We start from the raw sequence: 22,580 nt of genomic DNA, 5'->3' as shown, positions 1-22,580 counted from the left end.
GCCTTGGGAAAATATTCCTGCTGACAGGGACTGAATTCACAAAAGGTGCTTGCAGAAAAGAACACGTTATTTTTATTTTTATTTTTTTCTTTCCCTTCTGTGGCTGCACCTTGATCGTGTGCTGATTAAAATGAACCCAGTGAGTTCACAGCCTTTCCCTCCCTGCATCCAGACGGGATGTTGTGTGGAATGTCACGTGCACTACTACCTTCATGACATAGGATGCTTTTGCAGGGGTTATGTGTGGTGAAGGAAATCGAGCTTCCTTTCTGGTACTCTCCCGTTTTTTATAACATCTCCTTGGTTTATACTGTTTGTTTTATAATCAGCAATACGGTGGATATTTATATTAGTGCTTTTTTTTTTTTTCATATATTGCACTGTACGTTGGAAAGTAACAGACACGCAGTGGGGAAATACTTTCAAAACTGAAAATATTTCTTTTCTGTTGGGCCTGATTCTGATCTCAGTTATTCCAGTATCAATCTGGAATAATTCCACTGAAGGGAGTGGATTTCATTCAGATTTACAAAGACACTGCTGAGAAAAGAATTTGCCCTGTGATAATCTTTTAAAATATGATATTCATTCAAAGGTTAATGAAGATGTGTAAAGGAATGTGGAGGCTTCCTCCTGCTGTGGTTGATGCTTAGGTTTTTCTAAAGACACTCTAAGGCTGCAGTTCAGATGGTCATAGAAGAAATAATTATTCTTTGATTCATTAGCTCAAAGCAATTAACATCTGTTTACATTTTCTTTTGAAATTTAAGCAACAGAGAATCAGTTGAAAGGAATTTTTAAAATCCTATGCAGGGCTCTGTTCAAAAACTGAAAGGTCTATGAAAAGTTCATTACATATACTTTCAAAATATTTTCCTAGAGGTTAAAAATTATGCTTGTAAGTGATTAAACTGTGTAGATAACTAATGAGATGTGTAGGGATTTATTTCTTGTAGATTAAAACATGCAGCTGTATGAAAGATTCGAATACAGTGGATGTTTTACTAAAATTCCTGCAGGTAAATGGGTTATTAATGAAGTGGAAACTTCAGTTTGCTTGAGGTACAAAAAAAAAAAAAAAAAAAAAAAAAGAGGCACACACCAAGAAAAAAATCCAATGCAAGATACGCTGTTAGATGCTGAGTTTATATCAATAAATGTCTTGCATCAGCTGTCACTGAACTCCTTGGGTTTCTGTGTTCTTTGTTCTGGCACTTGATGTTCCATCAGCTCATCCTCTTCTCCCCCTGACTTCAGCAGGAGCTGGATCATGGCCCAGGATCAGTAATTCAGTTGGGCTCTGGCTCCTGTTTCATAGAAAGTTTCAGAACTGAGGAAGTGAAAGGATCTGGTTTTTTAGGGATATCTCCAACTCAGACCTGTGAGTCAATAATCTGGAATGATGTTCATCCTCTCTCGGGTCCTTCTCTCTGAGGCTTAACTAGAACTTCAAAACACGTGTCAGCCTCGACACACTTCCCTGGCCGTGGGCTGAGGGAGGTGTGGGCTGGAAAGGTTCAAGGGTGGGAGTTTAGAGTTGGGAATTTTTGTTCACCACAGGTGTGTCATCCCCTTGGTGGGGGTATTGAAGTTCCTCAGGTCAGCAGCTTGAATCACGGTGGAGGGAAGAAAGTGGTGTAACATCCCTGAACAGGGAGGAAAGTGGTGGTTTTAGCAGCATGGAGGAGACCTGTGATTATATAGATCCTCTGTATCTCTCTGTATTTCCTCACTGAGAGCTCCTGAGTGTTTCATACCTTTCCAAACACATCCCTTGTTGGCAGCTGCCCAGCTCACAGCTCAGCACCAGCTGGCAGCAATCACAGCAGGAACACCGGGGAATCAAAATAGTTCTGCAGGAAAATGCTTAAAATCTTCCACCCAGCCCAGTGCTGACCAACACTGAGGGTCAGTCTGGGGCACCCAGTGAGCAAAACTTGCTTTTTTTCATCAAAAAATCCAGAAGAAAAAAAAAAATCATTGAAAACAAAAAACAAGTGAGGTGTCTTCAAAGGGGCTGATCCAAACTTGACCTGCTAAGGCCTGTCATGGGAATCTTCTTCCTTAAGGGTGGGAAAGGAGCTGAATCTAAACAGATACAGGACGTGCTCCCGTGTCAATGACATCAAAACAGGTCAGAGCTCTTTGTTCCAAGTGCTCTTATTTTTTCTTGAACCACACTATGGTTTGAGTTTTCTCCCTTGCTCGGTGAGCAATCACATCATGAGCATGATGATTTCTCTGAGTCTGACATGCATTTTGTCTGCCTTGATGGGTTACTCGAGGGCTTCCCTAAACATCACCTGTCCCTTTGTTGTACCCCTTCGAGATTTGTGGGAGGTTCATTGGGCAGTAAATTGATGAGAAGAACTCCTGAGCTCCTGTGATCCCGTCCTAGAGCAGCTGCTTCTTCCATCCCTGAGTGGGGGTGAAACCACGGTATTTGTCTCCTGGGTGGCCGTTCTGCAAAAATTTGTGCTTTGGAAGTTCATTTTTTTCGGTGTTTAAAGCTTTTGGTCTTCTCTCTGCCTTCAAGACTGAGTTTCTTGAGGAGTTACCTCTTGCTCTGTGTGATGTTCTCCTCTGCACCACTGCTGGGCGTGGCTGTGCAGAGCAGATGACTTCCCTTCTGGGGTATCTTGCAAAGGCTATAGCTGAGAACAAACTTTAAAGTCTCAGGTACCTTCTGCAGCAAAGCCCAGCAAAACTATTCAGAAATGGTAAAGCAGCACAAACACGTCACCCAGGAGCAAAGAGGAGCTTTCCTGCCATCCTATCATGAAGCAGAAAAACCTGCCCTTCTTTCCCCTGCCCTTCTCCAGAGTCACTGATGACATTGGTGCCTTCTCCCTCCTTCTTCCCTGTGAGGACAACGTCCTCCTGGCACGTAGGATCTGTATCAGTGCGATGGGTTCACGTCATGGGTCTTAACCAGTGAATTTTTCCTCCTCCAGAGGGTGGTGGGCACTGAACAGGCTCCCCAGGGCAGTGGGCACAGCCCCAAGGCTGCCAGAGCTCCAGGAGTGTTGGGACAACACTCTCAGGCACAGGGTGGGATTGTTGGGACTGTCCTATGCGGGGCCAGGAGTCGGACTTTGGTGATCCTTGTGGGTCCCTTCCAGCTCAGGGTATTCTAAGATTAATAAAGGTATTCTTGACCAGCCAACGTAGGGTTGAGTTGGGAGATGTATCCTTTGTTCCCCTGTCTGGGGAGACCCCACATGTGCACCCAGTGTGGCACAGTCTCCTCAGCCTGGGGGGACACCTCTTTCCAAAGCATATTGTGCCAACCTTCTTATTCCAAGTCTTACCCACATTCCCTCTTGCTGGAATAAGCTTTTCCACACCAGCTCTCTGCTCTGGGAGAGTAAAACCAAAGATTCCCGTGGGTTGGGTGATGCTGCCGTTTTCCTGTTGCCCTTAAGAGAGAAAAGCTGTTGTTCTTGCCTGTAGGAATGACTCCCCCACAGTCAAGGATGGAGACTTCTGTCCAGGCCTCGCTCCAGCGTGCTGATAAGGAGATCAAGACAGCCCTGAGGAGACTCATGGACTCGGCCTCAATGCTGGTGACTCTTCCCCTGGGCGTGAGAGGAGAAGGTGGCCTTGGCCTTCCTGGGTCTGTCCCTCCAGACCACTCAGAAGCGGCAGCTGTGCCCTCTGTGCTGGTTCACGAAGCCAGTACCCAAACCCAGGCTCCTGGAGGCCATGGTAGGTTGGGCACGGATCTGGGACACGTCCCGTGGGAGTCAAGAGAGAGAGAAACACTGAACATGCCAGCAAAGATATTTTTCACCTCATTTTTTTCCGTTTCAACGTGTTTTGGGCAGGTGAAGATTAAGAGAGGACAGTCAGACCCAAAGAAACGTGGGGATGTGGGCTGGGGTTAGGTTGGATGTAAGAATGGGGCAGATCTTTCAAGAAACAGGAGGTGTTTGAAAACCATGTCTGAAGTAGAGTTTGATTTATCACCTGGCCAAAATGGAGGGAATAGGGATCTTTTCCACCTTTGGGTTTTTGTCCCTTGTCTTGCTTTCAAGTATTTTTGGGGGAGAAGGTGGGATGAGATCCTGTTTGTAGAAGTTATTTGGAGTTTGGTTTGGTTGGGTGGGGTGGGTGAGGGCAGTTGCTTTTATTTTGGCCATAGACAATCTGGAAACGTGTTTAGCACCCCTGGATCGGCTGTCAGAAATTTTACAGGATGTCGAGTGCATCGAGTTGTGCCGCATTTCACTGACCCTCGAGCCTTGACAGACCCCTTAGCAGCTCCTGTGTGACCAAACCCAGGGATGTGTGTGACTGTGTCCTGCCAGTAGAACAAACCCTTTGTCTTTGCATTGTTTTTAAAAAATCAGGGACGAGTGACAACCCTTCCACTCTTCCTTCTGCTTCTGTCCTAACAACCTGTCTGAGCTGTCTCTGTGTCAAATCAGGAGAACTGTTCTCCATCCAGGACCATGTCGAGTAACCTTCAGCCCTCAAACTCCAGATGCTGCTTAAAAAAATAAGATTTTCTTGTTTAAAACTGAACAAGGATAAAAAGGTGTTCAGGGAATCAGACCCAAAATAACAGCATCAAAAAAATGACAGGTTTTTAAAGTTTTAAAACCTTTTTTTTTCCCCCCTTTCTAGTAGGTAATCATCCTTGGCAATAATACCCTGTTGAAGCTGCATGACTCAAAAATCTCAAGTAAAAAGTCAACTAGCAGATTATTTCCTTGGTCATAACCACAGAGGAAATACAATAGTGAATGACATGGTTTTACAGGTCTTTCACTGAGCAAAATTAAATATTTTGTGGACAGTTATTTTAATCAGATGGAGACTTGATGACTGTCCCTATGATCACATGCTTTGACTAAAAAGAAGGCAAATATTTTGACAGTGGTAAGAAAGCTCAATCCCAACAACCTGTCAGTAATGTCTTGAATAACCACTTTTTCCATCCCCTTAAAGCTGTTTTATGTGATTTCTAGAAACTGCTGTTTTTTCCAAAGCCATTCAGCACCAAACATCCATCAAATGCTCCCCAAAAAGGCCCTTCCTGCTGGGGGGAAGACCCCTCTTGGTTTAACCTTTTCTCCTAAAATGGAAAAGGAGACAATGCACTTTATCCTATGGTGTAATTCCAATGTCAGAAGACAGTCAGGCACTTCTGGAATGGAAGAACAAAACAGGTTTTAAAGATATATCTGAAAAAATAATTAATTTAAAAAGTTGAAAAATACCTTGAACTGCCATCAAGCTGCACCAGATTTTTTGTTTCCTTGTTCCTATAAAGATGCCAAACCTTGCTCTGGTGTAACTTAGAGCTGTATGAAGACATTTTCCAGCAACCCAGGGGAGGTGCAGCAATGCTGGTCTTAAAATATCACCAGGTCCTCTGTAAGGACGTGCCTCCATATTATCTCCAGGTTAATCATATCCCCAGCCAGGACAGCAGTGAGTCAAGAGCTGTTCTCCCAACAAGGTTTAATTGAAACATCCATGTGTACGAAGCTGATGGTGGATATATTTAAAAGATGTGCAGATGTGGCACTTGGGGACGAGGTTTGGTGCTGGCCTTGGCAGTGCTGGGTTAACGGTTGGACTTGATGGTCTAAAAGGTCTTTTCCAACCTAAACAGTTCTGTGATTCTATGATTTCATCACAGCCACGAGCTGGAACTTGAACACAGATAAATTACATCTCCTATAAAGGATGGAGGAACCCACGGTATCCTTCCAGTCGTCCTGTTTCTCCCTGTCCCTACAGACTGCCCTTCCCATCTCTGTCTGCCTATGTTTCCTTACAGAAAAGTTAGCATTTCCCAGTCACAAACGTGCCACCAGTCAGTCCCTCTGGTGTTCAATCCCTTTGCTTCCTGTGGTCTTTGCAAAAGGGCCAAAATCTGCCTCAGAGCTTCAGTCCAGCACTCAGCTGGACCCAGCTGGGCTCCGTTCTAACTCCGAGTTAGGCTTGCTCTGGGTCTCAGGTGTGCTGACGTGTTTAACCTGCCCTGTTTCTGCTGCCAGACAAAGCACAAAGGCAGGTTTCGGCTGAGGAACCAAGCGTGCCAAAGCCCAGCCCTGCTCCTTCCCAGGAAGACACAGCTGCTGGAGGTGGAAGCGCTCGGGAGCGCACCGTTCCCATCGACAGGTAAATGCCATCTCGACGGGTCGATATAACATGGATGGATTTCTGAGAGGGGCAGACTTTGCTGCAAGGAAATCAAGCTCTCCGCTGTGGAGGAACCAGGTGGTGACCTGAACAGATTCTTGTAGGTTTGTCGTAATTTTTGGGGATCCTGGTGGCACGTGCTTTGCCAAAGGAAGGAGAGAAATTCACTGCCCCAAACCAAAATTCCTCTTGTGTTAATTTTAAGTAAATAACTCCTTGTCTGATGGTTAAACAGGTCAATGGCAGGGTGGAATCCTGCACCTCTGTCACTGTTTGTGACCATGTCTTGATCTTTTCTCTTGGGCTTCATGGCAGAAGCTCACCAGAGGCAGGGGCAGGAGGCTGGTACAGGAGAGAAGGAGACGTGGTCTGGGATGTGCACAGTGAAGTTTACATTGAGACCACGGAAAGAACTCGTGTGTATAAGACTGAGGAGAAGACCCCAGCAAGTAAGAACACACCCTGTTTCCCTCTCTTACATTCCACAATTGCCACTGTCTTCTCTTTTGGGATCAACTCCCCATGACTGCTTTTTTAAATAGTTCCATATTTTGAGTGGTAACTGTTGATTAAACAAAGAGTAATAGATAACCTTGAAGATAAGAAGCCTAAACGTAATGCCAGTATAAAGAAACGCAAATATATTGCTGTGGTACCTCTTGATTTGACTGTAAACTAATGTTATATCCTAAATGGCCCATCCTATAAATCCCACTGGAGTAACTCAACCTACATCAGCACACTGGGGACCAAGTTATGGTGTTGTGCATGGAGCAAACCCTTGTGTCCCACCAGGTCCTCCCTACATGCAAGTGACAATAGAGGATGTGCAGGTGAACTCTGGGGAACGTGCCAAATTCCAGGCAGTCATCGAAGGAACCCCCCCACCCACCGTGCTGTGGTTTAAGGTGAGTGCAGACTTTTCTCTGGCTGACTGGGAGGACCACACTCTAGAGCTGTACTTCCACAGGGAATGTCTTCTGCTCCTTCATCCCACACTTCTTACATTGATTTTGGATCATGTCTGTGGGGTTTTGTTGAACCAGTGGAACCATCATCCATGTGTCTCATCCTGTGTTATCTCCAGTGTCACTGGGGATCCTTTTTCAGACAGGACAAACCACAAAGGTGGTTTTGGGGACCAAGATGAGCAGGAAGGGAGATTGGCTCCTGCCTGAGAGTCACTGACATATTTGCTGTTGCTTTGGGCTGGGGATGGGATTAGGAGTGGTTTATTCCAATTGTCAATGTGACTTCCAGGCTCTGTATCTTTTCTGCCACTAATTGTTAAAGTGAGTGTGACCAAGGACAATGAACATCCCATAGAAAGGAAAGAGATGTAATTTATCATTCCTTAGAATACTGTTGTCATATCTTGTCATATTGCTAAAAGAAGCCCCAATTTGCTCTGTCAATGCTCATCTGGAAGGGGTTCCAGAGGGCATTGCTGCAGCTGTACCAAACCATGGGCAAGCCATGCATTTATTAAATGATGCTTTGTGTCTTATCCTTTATCCCTTCCCTAATAATTCTAACGTCTGGTACTTTTTGGCTCCCACCAAGCACTGAGCTGGTGCTGCCATGGGGTGGTTTACAATAACTTAAAGCTTTCTCCAGTACAAAAAGGAACAGCTCTGGGATTGACATTCTATGTGGGGGAATAGGGTTCACTTCACATCTTTTGTATTATAGACACATATGAATATATTGTAGTATATATATTTATGTTGTATTTTACTGCCATAAGAACCATTTGCAAATGCTCACAATCTGCCCTCTGTGCCACACACACACACTCCCTCCTGTCCCTTTCTTCATAGCATTTAGGAATAGATGGAATCACAGAATCTTTAAGGTTGGAAAAGACTTCAGGGATCATCGAGTCCAACCTTTGACCAAACATCTACCACGTCACCTAAACCAGAGCAGAGTGCCACATCCAGGCCTTTCTTGGACACCACCAGGGATGGAGACTCCACCACTTCCCTGGGGAGTCTGTTCCAGTGCCAAATCACCCTTTCTGTGGAGAAATTCCTCCTGATGTCCAACCTGAACCTCCCCCAACACAGTTTGATGCCATGTCCTTTTGTCCTGTCCCTGTTCCCTGGGAGCAGAACCCATTTCCCCCCCAACTCCCCCCTCCTGTCAGGGAGTTGCAGAGAATGAGAAGATCCCCCCCTGAGCTTCCTTTTCTCCAGGCTGAGCCCCCCAGCTCCCTCAGCTGCTCCTCATCTGACTTGTAAACACCACAAGTGCCAGCACAAGCTGGAGACCAGGCAGGAGCAAAGCAGCTGATCCTGGTGTTCCCTGGGCTGACTGCTCTGGAATGGCGTGCTGGGAGAGCTGAACAATCAACCACATGGCACTGGTGACCCCTCCCAAGCCTCTATTCCTATAAACACTGGGACATGGAGGATTCTTCAGCCAGCATTTTGCTAGTGAGATCTGCTGACCCTGACAGTCTGTGTCGTAGCTCTGCTCCCGTAGCTTGTCTTTTCAAGAGCGGGAAACATCTGTTTCCATCTTGGTTTTTTCCAGTGCTAAAATGTCGTTTCCTTCTTTCAGGGCACTTTGTTGCTGGCAGACAGTGACAGAGTCCACCAGGGGAGGGAAGGAACAACGTATTTCCTGGAGGTGGACGATGCTTCCGTGGCAGATGGTGGTGTTTATACCTGTGTTGCCAAAAATGCAGGAGGGGAGGTTCTGTGCAAAGCAGAGCTCGTTGTACATGAAGGTAATGCCACTCCCTCAGCTGCTCAGGGGTTGTTTCCACAGCCATGGCAATGTGTAATCTGCTGTTGGCCTGTTCTGGTACCTGTGTGGTATCAGCTCTCTACTCTTGTGTGCGTTCATGTATTGCTAAATACAGCAAGATCCAGTGTGAAAGCAAATCACAGAATCCTGGGATGGTTTGGGTTGGAAAGGGCCTTAAAGACCATCTCATTCCACCCCCCTGCCGTGGGCAGGGACACCTTCCACTAGCCCAGGTGGCTCCAAGCCCCATCCAACCTGGCCTTGGACACTTCCAGGGATGGGGCAGCCACAGCTTCTCTGGGCAACCCCAGAGTTCACATTGACAGGTTCTGTTATCAAGCAGCTCCACTTAATTATCTGCAGAAATTTAGAGAACCTCAGTCATTCTCCCTGCCTTAGATTGCCCTGTGAAAACTTTGCACACTATCAGCAAGGCATTGCTGTCTGAATATTAAACCTTGATATTTTCCTTCATTTCCAAAGCTAAGAAAGACCAAGAAGGAAAGAAAGCGGCCACCAGGAGAAAGCTCCACGCCCATTATGAGGTGAAGCAGGAAATTGGAAGGTAAATGAATTTTCCAGCTCTAGAGCATCACTGCCAGGGAATATCTAATTGCCCTTCTGAGCTGCTGAGGCAGAGGGGGCCCAGCTGTGGAAAAGTGGGAGGTTAGCCCATTGCAGGTGTGCTGGGAATGCTTTCCTGTGGTTTCTGACAGAGGATGGGAGAGTCCATACAGCCCACAAGTCCAGGCATCAGCCTTTGTCAGCACCTGCATCACCTGAAACAGCTTTTCCCGTGATGTGGATGCGTTGCTTCGCTTTGGAGACAGCCAGGAGAGGGCAACAGCACCTCACACACAGGAAAACGAGCTTTTCATGCCAGAGAATTCAAGCACTGGGCAGTGGGGAGCTGTCACAGGCCGGGAGGTGGAAAACTCTCTGCCTGCTGCTCTTTAAACCATGTCTGAGCAGGGCTTGTCCTTCCATTCCCGCACAGGGGCTGCTTCAGCTTCGTGAAACGGGTTGTGCACAAAGGGAACAGGGTGTCCTGTGCTGCCAAATTCATCCCTCTGCGAAGCAAGACCAGGTCTCGAGCCCACCAGGAGAGGGACATCCTCGCCTCTCTGTCCCACGACAGAATCACCAGGCTCCTGGATGAGTTTGAGACGAGGAAAACGCTGATTTTGGTCCTGGAGTTGTATCCTTTTCCTGTGCAGCTTGTCTGAGGGGGCTGGGAAGTGCTGGGTAGAGCCCATTTGTTAAATAACTTCGGAATTAAGCATTTTTTAGGTTTTGCCTGAGGTAAAAGGGCACGCACAGCCCTTCTCTGCACTGCAGGGTGGCCCAGCTGTGTGGGAGCTTCACTGCAGGGCTGTGGGGTGAAATCTTACTTGTACATCCGAGTGTGAATGGGTTGTTAAACATCAAAACTCTGCTGTGAAATGTCTGGAAGTTAAGGACTCTTTTTTTCCCATGAGCTCCAGTCTGGGTGAGCACCAGGAAAAGGCAGTGCAGAGCAGAAAACCTAGAACAGGCAGATTTTAGCACGAGCAATACCAAAATCTACCACCCTGCAGACTGATCGTAGGAGCAGAGGTTTAGAGCAGCCCAACTCTGCCAGGAGGGAGCTGCAATAAAGATTTTAATGAGCATCACACTGGCTGAGGTCACCTGGTGAATTCTGCTGATGGCTGACACAGCAAAAAGGAGTTTTTAGCTGCAGTTCTGCTCTCCCTTAATCTGCCCTCGTCAGATGCTCCAGTGAAGAGCTCCTGGACCGTTTGTTCAAGAAGAGTGTGGTCACTGAAGCTGAGGTAACTCCTCTTCCTCACTTGAGAGCCCAGAGCTGGTTCCACCTGCATTTTCCTCGTGGAATATGAGGAATGTCTTTGAAACCAGTGATAACCTGTCAAAACACAAGCAGCTTTTCAAATGTGTTCCTGTTGAGTTTCTCTGGGGAGTAACTGGAAGCTGGCGGTGGTTTTGACCACCAGGATTGCATTCAGCCTAAAAAATATTATTTTATTTACTGTAATATTACCATTTCTTTGCTATATCTGTCACCTGGAGCTCCTATATCTTCGCTTGCCTAATATCACTTTATTCCCTTCTAACTGAATTCTATCCACTCTTTTTCAGTCCCCAAATAAAGGGATGAAATTATGGTTTCTAAAGGATTTGGGGGGTTTTTTTTGGATCCTTGGTGCTCAAAGTTCCAAAATGTTTCATATTTCCCATCTAGTAACCAGGTGTCCCACATTTATGGGTAAAATTGATTTTTTTTCTTAGAGGGGAAAAATCATAGAATGGTTTGGGCTGGGAGGGATCTTTAAGGATCAAATGTCAATTGACACTATAAAATGTCAAAGGTAAAGGACTTCCAGAGCTGAATCTGGGTGTAAATCTAGATATAAGTGTTCACAGTCATGATCTGATTGGATCTGCATATGGTCAAGAAACAGGTTTACAACATGGTTTTTAAACTTATTTTTGTTTTAAATGTGTTTTCCTGATTTACACTAAGCTAGAGCTGAGTTTGTGTTATGACAGTTGATAAGGTTCATCAAACTTGAGGATTTTTCCCTCTTTTTTTTTTTTTTTATTTTAATTTGCATCTTTGTAGGATTGCTTTTGTTTTTAAAAAAAAAAAAAAAAAAGGGACTTTTTCACATACAGAAGGTTCCAGTAGGGCAAAGGGGTCACACACGAGGCTCAGCTTCATTCCACAGGGTGATGGGTGATGTTTGGTTCACATCTGACTCCAACTGCAAGACTAATTAAAGAAGTTAATTCCAGTTTTAAAAGTATTTCTGGTTCCATGTCTCCCTCTCTCATATGCTACAAATACAGGTGGAATCAGGGACCCTCCTCTTTACTATTACTGTTTAATAATTATTTAATAATTAATTTGATTCTTAGGTCAAATTGTATATCAAGCAAATTTTGGAAGGACTCAAATATCTTCATGACAACAACATCCTTCACTTGGACATCAAGGTAATGTGCAATGACCGGCTTTTCACAGCCTCTTCTTTGCCAGGGAATGGCTGTTCTCTGTTTGAATTATTTAGTTATTTATCAATTATTTTCTTACTTAAAAAGGAAAATATTCCCTACTTTAAAGTTTCTCCCCTTTCCTTTCCTTTCCTTTCCTTTCCTTTCCTTTCCTTTCCTTTCCTTTCCTTTCCTTTCCTTTCCTTTCCTTTCCTTCCCTTCCTTTCCTTCCCTTCCCTCTTCCTTCCTTCCCCTTCCTTCCCTTCCCTCCTTCCCTTCCCTTTCCTTTCCTTTCCCTTCCCTTCCCTCCCCTTCCCTCTTCCCTTCCTTTCCCTTTCCCTCTTCCCTTCCTCTCCTCTCCCTTTCCTTCCCTCTTCCCCTTCCCTTTCCTTTCCTTTCCTTTCCCTTTCCCTTTCCCTTTCCCTTTCCCTTTCCCTTTCCCTTTCCCTTCCCAAACCTTCCCAAACCTTCCCTTCCCAAACCTTCCCAAACCTTCCCTTCCCAAACCTTCCCTTCCCAAACCTTCCCTTCCCAAACCTTCCCCAAACCTTCCCTTCCCAAACCTTCCCAAACCTTCCCAAACCCTTCCCTTCCCAAACCTTCCCAAACCTTCCCAAACCTTCCTCAAACCTTCCCTTCCCAAACCTTCCTTCCCCCAAACCTTCCTTCCCAAACCTTCCCAAACTTTCCTTCCCCAAACCTTCCCTTCCCAAACCTTCCCTTCCCAAACCTTCCCCAAACCTTCCTTCCCAAACCTTCCTTCCCAAACCTTCCCTTCCCAAACCTTCCCAAACCTTCCTTCCTAAACCTTCCTTCCCAAACCTTCCCAAACCTTCCCTTCCCAAACCTTCCCAAACCTTCCCTTCCCAAACCTTCCCTTCCCAAACCTTCCCTTCCCAAACCTTCCCAAACCTTCCCTTCCCAAACCTTCCCTTCCCAAACCTTCCCAAACCTTCCTTCCCAAACCTTCCCTTCCCCAAACCTTCCTTCCCAAACCTTCCCTTCCCTTCCTAAACCTTCCCTTCCCTTCCCAAACCTTCCCTTCCCAAACCTTCCCTTCCCTTCCCAAACCTTCTCTTCCCAAACCTTCCCTTCCCTTCCCTCCCCTTCCCCTTCCCCTTCCCTTCCCTTTCCTTCCCCTTCCCCTTCCCCAACCTTCCCCTCTCCTTTTCTCCTCCCCTCTCTTTTTCTCCTTTCCTTTCCTCTCCTTTCTCTTTCCTCTCCTTTCCCTCTTCCCTTTCATTTCCTTTCACAGCCCCTGAACATCCTCATGGTTTACCCCGAGAGGGAGGACCTGAAGATCTGTGACTTTGGGTTTGCTCAGAGGATCACCCCCTTCGACCCCCAGTACAGCAAATTCGGCTCCCCGGAGTTCGTTGCCCCAGAGATTGTCTCTCTCTTACCCGTGTCAAAGGCAACTGATATCTGGTAATATCTGCTCATCTCCCATCTTCCTAAAAAGCTTTTTCGGGCCCTTGATGGCCTCAATCTCCATTTACTGTTAATAAGTAAATGGAGCAGCGATAATTACACAGGAAGCTGGAAGTGAACCCTGAGAATCCAAAAGCCATCAGGGCTCTTCAAAGCTCCTTCTGTCTATTTTCTTTTTTTTTTTTTTTTTTTTTTTTCCCTGCCATAATTGAACTCTGACATCTCATAGATGCAAAGGAGCATCTTACAGGAGATGATCTCTGTTAGAGGCAGCAACAAGGGAGAATGATCCTAAAAGGCTTTCTAGAAAAGGCAAACAAACTCTAAAAAAAAAAAAAAAGTATTCTGAGCCTTTTCCTTTATCTCTCCTTCAAAATTGGAAGATTGCTTGAGAATAATTTTAAAAAATATTAAAGGGGGAAAAAAAACTTAAAGGGGAAAATAGCTTTTGGGATTTATTTTCCTTGAGAAGGGAGTGTCCAGTGGCAGGAAGAGGTGCTGTGTGCTTGAGAAGGACAGATAAATAGTGACAAAAACCTGACATTTGTGCTCCCTTTCTCCTCAGGGCTGTTGGAGTCATCACCTATTTAAGGTAAATAAATCTTCTTTTAAAGATTCATTTAATAATCCTTTGTCCATCAGAGCCCTCCAGTGTCTTCAAGTGGGGGATTTGAGTGAAGCATTGAGTCTTTCTATGATAAAGACAATTTATTTTGTGTTTTCCTCCTTTCCTGGGTTCCCAGGGCTTTGGTTGTTGTCCCTGAGAGCTGCATTCCAACGGGAACAGTGGATGAGGTTCAGCCTCCCCCTTTCCTGTTTTAGCCAGCACCCCACTACAGCTGTGCCTTCATTCCTTATCTTACTATTATCCCAAATAAACAATGATTCAGTCAAGTGCCACCAAATGCTGGGGTGAACGATGATCTGTTAATGAGCACCTTGCTCACAAGCAAGTCCCACAGGCAGAGTCCCTCAAAAAAAAAAAGTCATTTGAACAGCAAACAAAAATCTAAAACCTGTCTCCTTTAATTTTGTGGTGTCCAACAAATAAGCCTCACATGCAAATCTCCGTTTGCTGGGGAGAACGACAGGAAAACCCTCCTGAACATCCAGAGCGGGGAAATTTCGTGGACCATTCCCGACGTCGTTCACTTGAGTGAGGATGCAAAGGACTTCATGAAAGGGATCCTGCAGCAGAACCCCAAGTGAGTGTCCTCCTGTGCTCCCTCCCTTAACTGAACCCCAAATGAGTGTCCTCCTGTGCTTCCTCCCTTAACTGAACCCCAAATAGTGCCTCCTTCCTCCTTAACTGAACCCCAAATGACTGAAGCTCCTCCTGTGCTTCCTGCAGCCCCGTGCAGGGGTGTTGGTGTCTCAGCAGGGCACATCTCAGCTCATCAGAGCTGTTTTCTCATAGAAAGCTGAGGTTCTGCCCTAATTTTCCCTCGTTATTCCCCATTACCCAAACCACAGTTTGGATATTTGCCAAATTGGGGTGGTGATGTCCTTTGCTCCCTACCTCCTCCAGGCGGGTGAGTTTCTGGAACGACAGAGACAAGTGGGAAGGGCAAGGACCGGTGTAGAGTGAGTTATGAGAGAATTAAATAACATTAACCATATTCATTAAGCAATTTGAGGCACAAAAGGAGGCTTGAAGGCACGTTTGCAGGCCCTTGCTTTTTAATTTCATTTCTATTCTTTCTGCCTCCTGCCAAAGCTATTTTCTCTCTGGCCACCTAAAGAGGCGAAGTCCCTCTTAGGGCTGCTCTGGACACAGCCTCTTGCTGAGGATGTGTGAGGAGTCTGGGAAAGAAAAAGGAGGATTATTTCCCCTCAAGGGAAGGAAACCTTGGGGCTGAAAGCTGCTGTCTGCCTTGTGGGCTTCTCAGCTCCAAACCAGCAGCCTGAGGGCACACTCCATGGTGAGCACGTGTGCCCATGTGTAGCAGCACCTTCAGGAGGATCTTGTGGTCCCTTTGGAAGTGACTTCCTACTAAAATGCCCATCTGTTCTCTTACCAGAGCCAGGCCTAGTGCTTTGGACTGTCTGTCCCACAAGTGGTTCATGGTAAGTGTGTCCTGGTCCTTTATTAGTCATTACAATAATGAGGTTGGGAGAGACTTTGGGAGGGACAGCTGTTAAAGCTGCTGGATATTTGCTGGTTTGTTGGGGTTTTTTTCCATGGTCTCCTATTTTCTGTGCCACAGAGGAGCTCAGGAATGGCTCCCCAGGAAGGGGTTTACATGCCAGGATATCATTCCTTCCAAAGGATAAAGATTTAGGGTGGAAAAGCCCTCTAAGATCATGGAGTCCAACCATTAACCTGGCACTGCCAAGGCCACCACTTAACCATATCCAGAAGTGCCACATCTTTTAAATCCTTCCAGGGATGGTGACTCCACCTTGATAACCCTTTCCAGGAAGAAATTTTCCCTCATATCCAAACTTAACCTCCCCTGGTTCAACTTCAGGCTGTTTCCTCTTGTCCTCTTGCCCCTTTGCAGGGCGAAGTTCTGGTTTATATTCCAATGCCTTAAATCACTGAGGGGAAAGAGCTAAAAATAAACAATAAAAAAAAAAAAAAAAAAAAGGATTTAATGACAGGTATTGAACAAGGCTTACTTTTATCACCGATTTTGTCTGCAATTTAACTATGAAGGGATTGTAGCACTTGGTCCGTTGTGACTTTCCTAAATTAAACATTTCTGGAAGGAGGGAATCCAAGAGAGTTATTAGGAAATGAAGTCAGGTTTTTTTTGAACCAATGATTTTCCTCTCCTTCCACCTGGCAGCACAACGTCCCCCTCGAAGCAGCTCATTTCATTAACACTAAGCAGCTCAAATTCATTGTGGCTCGGAGCAAGTGGCAGGTGAGTTGCCCTTAATCTATATTTTTGTTATATAATCTATATAATAATCTATAATAATTTATATACTATGTAATAATACATATTATAGGTTATTTATAGTGTATAATATATAAGTATACACTTTTATTGTATTGCATATTATACTATTTACTCTATACTATATATTATATATAATGATCAATAATGTATAATATACAATATTCTATAATAATCTACATAATCTATATTTTTGTTATCTATATTTGCTTTGCCATCCTCCCACCACATTCCCACCTCACTGTGCTGTTATTTTGTTTGGCTTCCCAGCGGTCTCTGATGTGCTACAAATCCATCCTGGTAATGAGGTCTATCCCAGAAATCCTGGAAAGGACCCACGACAACAGCTCCCTGGCCATCTCCCGCCACCTCATCGAGGAAAGCACTTCATCCAGCACCAGTGGCTCCTCTTCAGACAACGAGAACTCGAATTTCCCCACGAAAAGGCACTTTGGCTCCACCCCCGAGCTGCACCTGCCCGTGTTTGATGCGCCAAGTTACCAGGAGCCTCCAAAACGTTCCAGTGAGCAGAAGCACTCCAAGACACCGGTCCCTCCAGTAAAACCCATGAGGAGGAAATATGCTTCCATGAAAGCTGAGGTGGGGGACAAATCACCTACAGAAAGCAAAGAGCTTGTGGCAAGTGTCTTCCAGGAGAAAGAGGAGGGGCTCCATCCCAGTGTTGGAGATGAGAGAGCAGAGCCTTCATCCATGAGGGTTTCCAGGGAAAGCACATCACATCCCGCTCAGAAAGAAAAACCAGCTGACAGGGAGAGAATTGAAAAGGCCAGGGATGGCACAGAACAGCCATCTGCCTTTGTGCCCAGGCAGAGTGTCATCAAAAGCACTTTCTACAGCCAAGCAACGGAGCTCCCTGCGAGGCCGCCTTCCTCGCCAGGCAGGGAGTTCAGGAGGCACCTGGACAGAGCCAGGAGGACTTTCCGGAAAGCTGGATATTCCAAGGTGCCCCTCAGCGGTCTCCATGAGCCCCTCCTGGAGCAGTTTGAGCTGGAAGAGGAGGAGGAGGAAGGAGATGATCGCAGGGAAGGCCTGCTGGGATCCTTGACCAAATCGGCGTCGTTTGACACCGCCAGGAAACCACCACACCCTGCCATCGCCGGTGCCAGCAGGAGCCGCTCCCTGGACGACTACAGGCTGAGAGCCTCGAGGTCACTGAGGGAACAGGATATCTTGGAAGAAGACTGTGATGTCCTGTCCCAGGAGAGCTGCCCCGAGGGCAGTGACCACTGTGACATTTCTGCAGGGCCCGGCAAGGGATGTTCTGCGGACACATCAAAGCAGGAGGACGTCAGGAGAGCCAGCAAGGATTGTTCAGGAGAGAAGCCCCCTCCTTCCACACACTGTGAGGGTGATGGGTGCCCAGCTGCTTTTATGCAACAGGCTGAGGGACTTGCAGTGTCACCTCACAGGAGTGAAAATAGGAAACCTTTGCTGAAGAAGTCCAAAGCTACTGAGATTGAGGAGGGTGTTGAAGATTTGGAAGGCAAAAGCCCCATTCTGACTGCCCAGTGCTCAGATGTCACTGCGTCAGCAGCCCAAAAACACGAGAGCATGGAAGGTAAATCTTCCTCTGATGCTGCTTTTCGGGAGGGCAAAGAGTCCATTGCAACCCTGACACAGTCAGAGGCCACCTCTGAGTCACCTCCCACGAGTAAGGGAGGAGTGTGTCTGCCCCAGGAGTCTGCTCACAGCTCTGACATCCACCCGGATCAGAAAGGTGGAACGTTGCTGATCAAAAGGACGGCCCCAGTTCCACCTTGGAAGGACAAGAGGCAGAAACATTCAGATGAAAAGACCTCTGCTCACGGCGTTGCTGAGTCTGAACCCATGGAGCATGAAAGCTCTGCTGCTCCAGCAGAACAGACAGAAACCCGTTCACTCCCCGTAAGTAAAGGCAGAGGTCAGGAAATTCCTGGGAAAAGTGTCCCAGCAGCTGCTGTCTCGCTGGGCAAGCGGCCAGGTGCCCTCACAGCTGGTGAAGGGGCTGCTCAGAAGGTGAGGACCCACAAAGAGGTGAGATCTGCTGTCCTGGAGGATGAAGGGCTGGGTGTGGCAGGAGTCACTCCACCATCAGCCCATGCTGGTGAAAGCCAAGCTCACAGGAAGGCTCCTGTTCGTGGATTCACAGCAGCAGCCACCCTGAAAGGAGAGCACCTCGCTGCTCCCAAAGTCCCACCCCCACAATCAGTGCCGACTCCCGATGGAGCACGGGCTGAGAGGGAAGGGCCAGCTCACAGCAAGGAGGGCTTTGCTGCTCTGAGGGGCGAAAGCTCTGCTGTCCCAGAGGCTGCTCCCAGCTTGGCCCACGAAGGAGCCAAACCCCAGAAGATTCCTGAAGGCCATGCCATTCCAGAGGGCAGACACACAGCGGGAACGGTGTCCTCCCAAAGCGCTGTTATCCCTTCAGTCTGTGAGAGGGAAAAACAGGAGCCTCCACCCCTTCACAGCGAGGTGAGAGCTGCTGTGACAGCAGGTGGAAGCCCAGCAGCTGCACAGGCCTTGGCTGCTCCTTTCCCCAAGGCTGGACATGGAGTGTTGGAGCAGCACAGGGCTGCCCGTCCCGGTGCTGGGATTTCTGACGGTCTGGGGGGTGCATTAACTGCTGCACAACCAGAAGTTGCTCCAGCTCCAGTCCGTGAAGTAGAATATGAGGAACATCCAAAGGTTCCTGGTGGGGGTGGAGGCGTTGCCTTGGAAAGGGGAAGTTCTGAGGCTGGAAGAGCTGTCCCACCGTCGCTCCACGGGGATCGCGGTCGGGAGCGGTCACATCACAGGTCTTCCTTCTACAGTGATGAGGAGTCTGCTGTGCTGGAGGGCTTGGTGGACGAGATGGTTTCCCTCTCCGAAGAGATGAATGTTTGGGCAGAGTCAGTTTCTGGAGAGAAGGAGAGCAGAAGGCACATCTCTCCTCCCACGGAGGTGCTCTACAAAGGCCCGGGTAGCCAAGCACCCACGGACACCTCCTTCCCTTCCATGAAACAGGGTGGAAGAGGAGAAATCTCTGAGCAGGATGACCTTGAAGAACCCTACCTTGCCGTGAGGGAGGAGTCAGAGGTGCTGGAAGGGCAGGGAGCACAGACAGTTCCCCATGAGTGTGAACACCTGGAGGACTTGGCGTTCGAGAGCCCCACCTCCAGCCGAGCCAGCGTCTCCTCAACAGAGAGCCTGGACACCGGGAAAAGGCCCAGTCGGGTGCCAGTGGTCAAGGACACCGGGAAACACCCGGAAGTGTCTTTGGTGAAAATCAAAGACCTGTCAGACGAAGCCCCCAGCACTGGCAGCGGCCCTCAAAAATTCGACATCTCAGAGGTGGAACCTGCCTACTTGAACTTCTCTGACTTGTATGACATTGTCTATTTCCCGTTTGAATTCCTGTCCTACAAGAAGCCTTCGCCCAAGCCGGTCCGTAGGCGGTTTATTCCCCTTGGTGAAAGGGCAAGGTCCCCTCCTGCAGGGCATCTGCACAAGGACAAAAGGCTGTGCATCAGGGAACAGGCAGAGGACAAGAACAGGAAGAACCATTTGGAAATATCTGAGGATTCAAAGGCAGCTCACTTAGTAGCCATGGGGAAAGGGGCAGAGAGCCATAAAGAAATGTACAGCTCCCAAAAGGACTCCAGTGGGAAGCAGAAAAGCTCCTTCCACTCCAAGCCAGGACTCTTTAAGCCATATGCCAGGTCTCATTCAGTGGAGCTGTCGGTGGAGCAGAGTCTGAAGAAGAAAGTAAAGGCTTCTGTTGCCCACATCTCAAGAATCCTAAAAGGAAAGACATCTCCTGAGCCAGAGGCAGAGGAAGGTAAGTGTTTCACTCTTCTCCTATATAGATTTTCTGCTATGACTGGGCTCTGATAAAGCTGCCTTTTCCTTTTCCCCTGGCATGTCTGAGGCTGTGGTTAGACTGGGATTGTAAAACTGGCCATGGCAGGTTATGAAATCAGCAGTTTCCAGCTCCACCACTACCCCTCTGTTACTGGGTTACTCCAGTGCAGAGGCAGATGGGCTAATGCACTGATGGAAGGGGCTCAGATTCCCCTGTCTGAGGTTGCACAAAGGCAGATCAGGGCTGGGTGATGCTTTCCTTGTTGCAGTTATCATCTGACCATGGCAAATCTCAAAAAAATAAAGTGACTGGGAGAAGCTGGTGAAGTCCCCCTGGCTACTGGACATCAGGATCTGTCCTTTCTTCTCTGCCATCCCCAAATATTCCCTGTTCTTCCAGGATGTTATTGTGTTTGTAACAGCTGTCACAGCCTTCCCTGCTGATTGAAGGCTGGTTAATGAGGGAACCTGTGAGTGATGAGCTATTTCTGTGTGGATGGCAGAGCTGTCACTGTAAATTGCTGCCACGGGGAGAAGGGTGGCCTCGAATGACTCCTCATCCTTTCTCAAAACAGAGTTTGGTGAGCTGGGAAGTGAGGCAGCAGAAAGAGAGCTGTTAATAGGGGCTGAAGGATCTCTGAAGAGGAAATCAACACTCTCCTCATTCAAGTTACCAAGCCTCATGCCAAAGGAGAAAGGTATTGCTGTGGCACAAGCCAGTGGTTTGTTCTAGCAATGAAGTATCAGTAATGAAAATCCCAGTGCTGTGTGAGGCCAATTTCTAAGGATGGATCTGCAATGAGTACCTGGAGATGACCTGGACCAACTCATGCAACCTGAGCCAGTGTCCTGTGTCTACATCACAACTAGGACCTTGATAAAACCTGTCATGGCACTGTTTGCAAATTGCAGCCATTCCAGGAAGCAACTGCAAAGGAATAAAATCCAGGTGTAAGCTAGAAAGAGAACAAAAGGAGTATCCATGGGTGGGAAGGCAGAGGCAGGGAACTGTGAATCCCTATGATCCAGTCCTGAATGGATGGATGTGTTAAGTGCAGATTTGCTGCTACAGAGCTAAGGAATGAAAAATGATGGGGCAGCCCCAAACGGTGCATCAGCAAAGCTGAACTTGCTTTTTCCCACACAAGTTTCCCCTTGACTCTGTCAGGAGCACTTCCCAAGGTCAGGTTAATGTCCCAGTACTCAGCAGAGCCCAGGCAAACACTGGGAAGGGCAGGTGTGGGAGGCTGGCAGTTCCTGGAAACTGTGGAGGAAAAAAAACCCTGGAGAAGCACAGAAGAAAACCTGAGCTCCCCCTTTGCCATGGAGACAGGAGCAGATTGGATGCTCTGTGGGGTTTTTCCTCTTTTCATATCCAGCTTTCATCTCTTCTTATGTTATCCTGATCATGGAATCATTTAGGTTGGCAAAGGCCTCTGAGGTCATCGAGCCCAACCATCCCCCAGCACTGCCAAGGCCACCAGTAAACCCTGTCCCCAAGTGCCACATCCTCACATCTTTTAAACCCCTCCAGGGATGGTGACTCCACCACTGCCCTGTTCCAATCCATGACAACCCTTTCCATGAAGATAGTCTCCCTAAAATCCAATCTAAACCTCTCCTGCTGCAACTGGAGGCCTTTTTACTCTTGCCCTATTCGATCCCCTCGCCCTTGAAACGCCATCATTTAGTTTTGCCCCCACATTTAGGCTCGGCCAGGGGAACACTCTTGCTGTGACATGATCCCTCTCTGGTCTGAGCTGTTCTGCTGCCTCAGCTGTACCAGCAGGGCTGGGCAGGCCCAGGGGATTCTCCATTGGGTGGTCAAAAGGATGACAGAGCAAGAACCGGAGATGTTCTCGAACAATTAAAATTGTTTTCTGATGTCCTGCATGCATTTGTTTTCCACACACAGCTCTCCTGGCTATTCTGAATTGATGTTTTTTCCCTCTTCCCTGCAGCCCCATCCTTCACTGAGGAGCTCATGGACCAGGCTGCTGCCGTGGGACAGTGCGTGACGCTGTCGTGCCGGACGGCAGCTCACCCCTCCCTGCACGTCAGCTGGTTCAGAGGTGACGCTGGCACCCCTCCAGGGAGTCCCTGACCTCTGGGACGAGGGTGCAGGGAGGGGTTTAGACACCTTGGTATCAATTTTCAGGGTGCTTATCTCTCCTACCTTCTGCTTTTCAGACGGGATCCCTGTCCAGGGCAGCAGCCGCATCCTCATCTCGTCCACCCTCAAACACTTCCAGCTCTTGACTATCCTCTCTGTTAATGCTGAGGATTTTGGTATTTACACCTGTGTGGCCACAAACTCCCTGGGCTCAGCATCCACCTCTTGTGTCATAAGAAAAGCAGGTAAGAGGAGAAGCAGCTACAGAAATAGGTGTTGTAAATAATTCTGCCCCAAAATGCCACCTGTAAATACCTTTGAGGTGAGATTTCTGCAGGGAGATGCAGAGGACAATCTCTCCCTTGCTGTAGTGCACTTTGCTGTAG

At 47.5% G+C, this 22,580-nt stretch overlaps 1 protein-coding gene across 1 annotated transcript in view; it reads left to right on the top strand.

Moving 5' to 3' along the window:
- The window catches only part of OBSCN (obscurin, cytoskeletal calmodulin and titin-interacting RhoGEF), a 179,652-nt gene that overhangs the window by 147,656 nt on the left and 9,416 nt on the right, over window positions 1-22,580 (top strand). The window contains 19 exon segments of the mRNA XM_050336656.1: window positions 3,454-3,597; window positions 3,631-3,708; window positions 6,012-6,135; window positions 6,472-6,605; window positions 6,952-7,064; window positions 8,722-8,890; window positions 9,394-9,475; window positions 9,908-10,108; window positions 10,664-10,724; window positions 11,830-11,907; window positions 13,160-13,332; window positions 13,901-13,927; window positions 14,388-14,540; window positions 15,357-15,402; window positions 16,128-16,205; window positions 16,512-20,058; window positions 20,657-20,779; window positions 22,043-22,153; window positions 22,272-22,439. Of these exon segments, the coding sequence (XP_050192613.1) occupies window positions 3,454-3,597; window positions 3,631-3,708; window positions 6,012-6,135; window positions 6,472-6,605; window positions 6,952-7,064; window positions 8,722-8,890; window positions 9,394-9,475; window positions 9,908-10,108; window positions 10,664-10,724; window positions 11,830-11,907; window positions 13,160-13,332; window positions 13,901-13,927; window positions 14,388-14,540; window positions 15,357-15,402; window positions 16,128-16,205; window positions 16,512-20,058; window positions 20,657-20,779; window positions 22,043-22,153; window positions 22,272-22,439 (5,610 nt within the window).

The sequence above is a fragment of the Myiozetetes cayanensis genome, unplaced genomic scaffold, assembly GCF_022539395.1.
Source record: "Myiozetetes cayanensis isolate MyiCay16 unplaced genomic scaffold, myiCay2020 scf1, whole genome shotgun sequence".
In the NCBI taxonomy this organism is placed as follows: Eukaryota; Metazoa; Chordata; class Aves; order Passeriformes; family Tyrannidae; genus Myiozetetes; species Myiozetetes cayanensis.
The sequence above is the reverse complement of the archived record's forward strand: the minus strand, read 5'-3'. Positions and strand labels throughout refer to the sequence as shown.